At 35.7% G+C, this 7,542-nt stretch overlaps 1 protein-coding gene across 1 annotated transcript in view; it reads left to right on the forward strand.

The window, feature by feature from the left end:
* The first annotated feature begins 69 nt into the window (after window positions 1–69).
* The window catches only part of ADAMDEC1 (ADAM-like, decysin 1), a 17,565-nt gene continuing 10,092 nt past the window's right edge, over window positions 70–7,542 (forward strand). Inside the window, exons 1-5 of the mRNA XM_015569248.1 lie at window positions 70–169; window positions 1,960–2,078; window positions 3,308–3,381; window positions 4,093–4,171; window positions 5,853–5,929. Coding sequence (XP_015424734.1) covers window positions 82–169; window positions 1,960–2,078; window positions 3,308–3,381; window positions 4,093–4,171; window positions 5,853–5,929 — 437 coding nt within the window. The 5' untranslated portion in view covers window positions 70–81. The remainder of the gene's footprint in view (window positions 170–1,959; window positions 2,079–3,307; window positions 3,382–4,092; window positions 4,172–5,852; window positions 5,930–7,542) is intronic.

Below are 7,542 nucleotides of genomic sequence, written 5' to 3' on the forward strand. Positions count from 1 at the left end.
TCCTGAGTGAAGTTTGAGATTTATTTTTCAATTTGTAATAACAAGTAGGGGAAGATAAATATCTGGGGAGACCACATCTTCATGCTGTGTGGGACTTCTCAGCTAGCTGCAGTCGCCAACATGTCTTTGGTCCTGCTCTCTGTTCTCTGGTTCATTGTACAAACTAAAGGTAAGTGCTGATATGTTGACATTTTATACAAAATTCAAATTATTTAATGCATTTTTAAAGTACCCTTAAGAAAGTGGCATGTTCATATGACCCAAATATCATTACCATTTGTATTTTAGTATATTTACTCAGTTTACATAAATTGTGCTCATTGTCAAGGTGTTGTGATTGGCATAATAATTTAATTAGAATGTCTCTGAAATTTTATCTCATTCAATAATCCTACAAGATCTATATTTTGTTTTGTAATAAGAGCAGATAATTAACTTCCATACCAGAATTCAAGAATTTTCTAACCATCATCCATGTTATCTTAAATAACATTAATATTTCTACCCTGTTAAAAGACAATCATTCATCTAAATACACAATTTATTCAAATGCTGCACTAGGGTAGATGACAAGGAAGACTCTTAAGTAAAATTAGAGTTGTTAGACATAATTACATTAGTAAGCAAAATTAAAAATTAATTGACCAACTGACCAATTAGTATTAGAGTTGGGACTAGATATTATTAAATTAACATTCACTCTAATTTTAATTTCAGAACTCTTTCCATAATAGGGTTCATATTCTCTTTTGATAAAGACTTTTAGTAATATATTTATAAATGCTCTTTTCTTCATGTGTGGTGAATTGTTCTTAGGATACCATCACAGCAGAACTTTGAAGGTTGATTAGAAGAGATTTTATGATTTACTGCTTCCCTTCAGGTTGTCCACATGGGCCAGGTATAGAATTACCTAAAGTCACACTGACTGTCAACGCTGAGTGAGAAGTTGTCTCTAAGCATTGACACTTATCTGTGAAAATAGAAACATTTAAAAACAAAACTGAGTTTATATGGATAATTGAATGAATAAAGAAAAAATGGATAAAGGTGTGCCTGCCACCTGTTATTAATTAATTTTATAAAGTTTATGCTATGTGATTTTTATACCAACCTCTACTTTAAGAAAATAAACTGATAGAAATTGAAGTGACTTTTACAAGATTACTTACAAGGTCATTTAGCTAGGATTTGAGACCAAATTTTGGCTCCCATATCAGTTATTTTCTTACTATATGCAAGTAAAAGAGAAAATTCTCTATCTAATGTAATTCCAAGTAAATCCAGAACATGTAGTTACATAAAATTTTTCTTCTGGCTCTCTTATGCTTTCTAATTGTTCCAGCTGAGAATAACAAAAACATTATTTCCTGTGAAGTCTAAAGTCTGAGAGTGAGTGCTAATGAAAGACCACAATGGTTTATTGTTGCACTGAGAAATAAAATAACTGTTAGTAGAATGAAGAATTATCTGTCTATGAAATATTTAATTTTTTTCAGGGTAGGGAGTTAGTCAGGGATTGCACCACAGAGAGCAAAATACATAAAAAGGAATACAGAGACCACTGAGACCATTAAAAGAAAAATTCACAATTTTGTAGAGGACAAAAGAGGAAGAAAAAACTGGATTACTACAGGAAGAATTCCTGGCTCCTATAAACTGTGTTCTAATCCAAAACCTGCCCTTTCTGAGCACGGTGGCCCGGAGTTTACACATATTGGGAGATATCCAAAGCATTGTTCTATCATCAGTCTGTCTTTCCAGAACCAAGGGTCGGGGGAATGGAGAACAAAAGGAAAAAGTTTTGTTTTCCAAGTTCCAGTAGAAAGAAGAACTTGTTTTTAATGTTTATTTTCTCAATGAGAATACAGTCGCTCATGCCATTTTAACAAACCAACCAAGCAAAACCAAAACAAAATCCTTCAATATTTTATATCACTGTTATCTCTCTTTTCCTAGCAATAGCCATAAGGCAAATACCTGAATTTGAAGGCTATGAAGTAGTTCATCCGAAAAAACTGCATATTTTACACAAAAGGGAGATACAGAACAACCAAACAGAGACACATGATAAAGAGGTAAGTAATGTAAATGACTGTGGGTTTTACAATTATCTGAAGAGACAATAAGGAGCATTTTAACTAATAGAAGTGACGTTATAGTCAACATCTCATGGTTTAATCTTCAGGAGAGAACATGGAATTTCTTAGATTGTTTTTACAATTAAGCAGCAGAAAGGGAGCTAACTGCCTTACTTGATCAGAAAGAATAAAGCTACTTAGGCATTTCTTCAAGTTTCTGGAATGGGGGGCAGGGGGAGAAAAGAAGGAGCCCAGGAAAGGCAGCCATTTTTGACAATATTCCTTGCCAAGATCCTCAAGCCCTTTCTCCTACCCTCCTCCTCTTTCTAAATGAATTGCCTTTTCCTTGGCTATTTTGTCTATAATGGAGAATTGAACGTTATCTCATTAATAAGATTTTTTAAAATGTATTAAGGATATTAACTTATTGACTATTACATTATTGTAAATATTTCTATCAGTTTCTAGTGTTTACTTTATATAACTACTAGAGGCTGGGTGCATGGATTCGTGCACTGGTGGGGCCCTCTGCCTGGCCTGCACCCTCTTGCAATCCAGGACACCTTGGGGGACGTTGTAGAGCCAGTTTCGGCCCAATCCCCACAGGCCAGGGCGAGGGACCCCACCAGTGCACAGATGGGCCTCTAGTATGCATATAAGATCTTTGGTTAATCTCTTCCTGCCCTCCCCCCTCCCTCCTTCCCTCTGAGATTCATTAGTCTGTTCCATGTTTCCATGCCTGTGGTTTCTGCTCCTGCATTGAGTGTCTGCCCCCTGGTGGTCAGTGCATGTCATAGCTACCGGATGGTCAGCTAGTCACTTAGGCTTTTATACATATATACACGTTAGTAGGTTTGGAGTTGATTTTCTTTAGTGTATTTGGTTTTATTTTATCGTAATAAAATATGTGCCTTATTATTAACCCATTAGTAATCCATTAGTGACTGTCTACTGTACACAGGGCAAATGATTAGTCTCTATCTCACATTAGTTTAAACTACAGATTAGTTTAATCTGTAAGTATTATTATTGTGTCATTGTACTTTTTTGAAATCCATCTAAATACACAATTTATATTTATTTTTACATATTATAAGGCATAAGAGATCTGCTTTTGTCTTAAATGCACTTGCAATTACCCTTCTATATTATATATATTATTGTATTATGTTTATTTTAGCTAGATTCATAAATATAAATTGATATTATATAATTACATTTTTAAGGAAAAATATGAACCTGAACTTCAGTATCAGATTATGTTAAATGGAGAAGTCATTCTCTACCTACAGAAAACCAAGTAAGTTAATTTTCTAAAATTTAATTCGTGATTTATATTAAGAGAACGTGGAAAAATAAATCTCGAGACCTTATTTAGTGAAATTTTAGGTAAAGGACATCCAGTATATTGAGTGTTAGATGTTTTAGATGCATTTGCACTAATGTTATCTCAGAAATGTTGATGCTTTCCTAGGAAATTACATGCAAAGTGTAAAACAAAGAAAGCTGCTCTTATAAATGACTTTGTCCCCTGATTCTTCTTAGAATTTGCAGAAATTCTTTTCTACCCAGGTAAACTTACACCTTTGATATGACTTTCCATTGCTTTTATAAGAATGTATGCCCCGTGTCCATTCAGGGCTGGGTCTCCCCCGAGTTCTCCAGCAGTCAGCAAAATCCTCTCAGAATGCAACGGTCCTTTATCAATACTTACGATCCAACATCTGTTCTTTGTGCAAAGAATCCCCAAATAACTCATTTTGAGCATAAATAATCTGTAGTTAAAAGGCAGCCAAGGCCATTTCTTCCCTCAGATTTAACAGGTAGAGCTAATTTTCTGATTTGCATGAGCAGCAGAGCTCCAATGTTGGAAAAAGATCAGTGGGTCAGAATGTCAACACCTTCTCATTGTGGACATTATTATTGCTTTAGTGCCAGAGATCATGTCAGGGATATTCATTAGCCTTTGTTACCACAGTGAGCGAACTATGCAACTTTCTGCTCTCTACAGGCATCTCCTGGGGCCAGACTACGCTGAAACTTACTACTCACCCAGAGGCGAGGAAATCACCACAAGTCCTCAGACCATGGTGGGTTTTGAATGCTTTCTGGGACTCTTTCTGCGTCTGCCACTTATGCTGTAAGATTCGTAAGTCCAAGAACAACTTAAAAATGCTTGAAGAACTTAAAAGCAAGTTGCTTATCTATCCAAGGAGTTAACAGATTTAAAAAGCATAGTGTGCATTTTTAAAAGGTAGGAGTACTAGGCAACTTCCAAGTGCTGCATTTTTTGAAGCAATCAAAAGTCTACTTTTTTCCCTAAACTGCCTTATCAGTAGCTTAAAAATAGTCTCCCCTATAGGTTTTAAAATGTCCTGAAACTATTTACTATTTTCTGATGATACATGCATTTATCTTGAGGTCAACAATGGAATATAAATTATTTCATTAGTATACTGTATATCTGGTTAAACCACCACCGTACAAATAATGCCAGGACCGAGATGTCAGACAAAGAATCAAGGCCAAAGAGAGAACCAAAAAAGATTACAAAAAGGTTAATCATGGAGTATTCCTAGGTTAAGTGACTTTCTCAGAGCCACCCCCATAGCATCTCAAACTTGTGCATCTCTAAGAAATAACACAGGTAAGACTCCTGCCACAAAATGTCTCTTTCTTTCCTACTCACATGGAAACTTTCATCTTGTGAATATCTGTCTGGATTGTTGCTAACACTGACCTCCAAGGAAAGTATCTGATGATAAATTAATTCATATTCAAGTGCTGTGGCTGATTCTTTCATGTGGTACAAGTCTTCTGTGAGAAAGCGTTTATGATAACAAGGTTTCTTCCAAAGGAGAGGAAAACACAGATGGAATGTCAACCCCTGAGAAAAGTCAGTTTATTTTTTTTATATATTTTTAAAATATATTTTATTGATTTTTTTACAGAGAGGAAGGGAGAAGGATAGAGAGTTAGAAACATTGATGAGAGAGAAACATTGATCAGCTGCCAAGGTACAGGCCCTTGACCAGAATCGAAACCGGAACCCTTCTGTTCACAGGCCGACGCTCTATCCACTGAGCCAAACCGGTTAGGGCAATTTTTCACAGCAGGCTATTCATTGGCTTTCTTCGCTTACTCTACACAAGTGACCCCTATTTTGCTTATATGGATCATCAACCATATCTAAATCTCTAGTTTTAGAGAAATTCTCAGGGATTTTGATGATAGCAAAGAAATTCCATTAATACACCAATTAATACAGTAAATGAGACCAATTATTATGAGGGCTCAGGACAGGTAGTGTGGTGTTTTAAGGACTCTAGAATCCAGAAAAATGTATACCCCATTTTATTGATATGGTATGTACAGTGTCTTAGCAACTTAGCAAAGGGAGCCAAATTCTCACAAGTTGTGTCTCAACTCTGAGCGTTCTGTGGGAGTGCTGTAGGCCCCAGGCCAGCTGGCTACTTCTCAGGTGCAGTGTCCAGGCAGCAGGAGCCCACTCAGGCTCAACCTCCCTGAACTTTTCTTTGGTGCCAATTAGCATCAGAAAAACACCTCAGTCATTCAATAGAGAGAGTTTCCAGGGTCGGTGGTGGAGCAGTTCATAAAACCTCTTGAGTTCCCACTGTGTTTGTTTCTTGGAATTGGTCTGGCCACAGTCACTAGTCAAAGACCTTTCCTACATATTCAAGATAACAGCTTCCCCCACAATTGTGATATATTTATTCTTGTAGTTAACTTTTTTCTTTTTTCCAACCTTAGGAACACTGCTACTATACAGGACACATCCTGAATGATAAGAATTCTGTTGCCAGCATTAGTACTTGTAATGGGTTGAGGTGAGAACTACTCCCCAAAATATTAAACATCAACCATCATTTTGTTACACAGATAAATGTCTTCCTGGATATCATGTCTTATACTATATTGGTTAAATGTTTCCATCGATAGCATGCTGAATATATCATCCTTGCAAGCATTTTATAATCTGCTGCTCTAGTAAAAGTTAGTCCTAACAATATTTAAACAAGATGCTACACTATGGACCCTGATGATATCTGGATCCATTTTTACATTGAGCAATTCCACTCCCTGAAGACATTCTATTTCATTTTCTTAGAGTCTATTTTGCAATTGTTATAGTGAAACATACTTTTAAAAAAATTGTGTATGTGTATGGTATTTATCCTTATTTAAAAGGTATTTCTTATCAATTAGGGAAATTTTGAAAAGTAAGAAAACCAAATAAGAAAATAACCACCATGAAATGTTACCTCTGTGTGATCACTATTATTAACATCTTGTCCCATTTCCAGCTTTTTGTGTATATAGACAAATATACCTCTTATGTGGCTGAAATATGAAATAAAATACACATAATTGTTCTTCTCACGTAGCTCATACCACATCATCAAAGCCTTTCCCCTTTTTATAAGATACTTTCATAAATGAAACCTTAAATGGTTATGTAAGCTTTGTAATATTCCATCATATAGATTCAACTTTCTATTTCTGGAAGAATTTTATTACTATAAAGTGGAGTTCTTTAAACTACTAGTTCCAAACTGTTCCTCTTGCTAATCTGCTCATCATTCTTTCTCTTCACTGGTGTGCTTGGTATCTGTACACTCCTTTAGTTTATTCTCCACTATTTTTCTAAGCTCTGTCAAGAAATATGTGCTAAATGTATGTACAAATTTTACTTTGCTATAGGTTCATCTTAGTAATTATTGTTCACAGTTCTCTGAGTAAATAAAACAGGCTCTATTTTAGTATTGAAAAAATACTGATTAGCTCTTTTTTTAATTCCTATATTTTTTATTTTTATCTTTTTAATTTCTTTATTGGTTAAGGTATTACAAATGCATCCTCATTTCCCATTAACCCACAACCTCCCTGCTCATGCTCTCAACCCCCTGTTATCCGTGTCCATTGGTTTGGCTTATATGCATGTGTACAAGTCCTTTGGTTGATCTGTCCCCCTAACCCCTTCCCTCCCCTACTTTCCCTCTGGGGATTGATAGTCTGATTGCTGTTTCTCTGTCTCTGGATCTGTCCCTGTTCATCAGTCTATGTTGTTCTCTATATTCCACAACACTCTAGTTTGACAGTCTGTTGGATGCTTCTCTGCCTCTGTATCCATCTTTTTGTTGATCGGGTTATAATGTTCTTTATTATACATAAATGAGTGAGATCATGTGATATTTTTCTTTCATTGACTGGCTTATTTCACTTAGAGTAATGCTCTCCAGTTTCATCCCCATGGTTGCAAATGGCAATAGTTTCTTCTTTTTTATCGCAGCATAGTATTCCATTGTGTAGATGTACCACAGGTTTTTAAATCCACTCATCTGATGATGGGGACTTAGGCTGTTTCTAAATCTTAGCTATGGTGAATTGTGCTGCTATGAACATAGGGGTGCATATATCCTTTCTGATTGGTGTTTCTAGT

Source organism: Myotis davidii, unplaced genomic scaffold (assembly GCF_000327345.1).
Source record: "Myotis davidii unplaced genomic scaffold, ASM32734v1 scaffold1166, whole genome shotgun sequence".
In the NCBI taxonomy this organism is placed as follows: Eukaryota; Metazoa; Chordata; class Mammalia; order Chiroptera; family Vespertilionidae; genus Myotis; species Myotis davidii.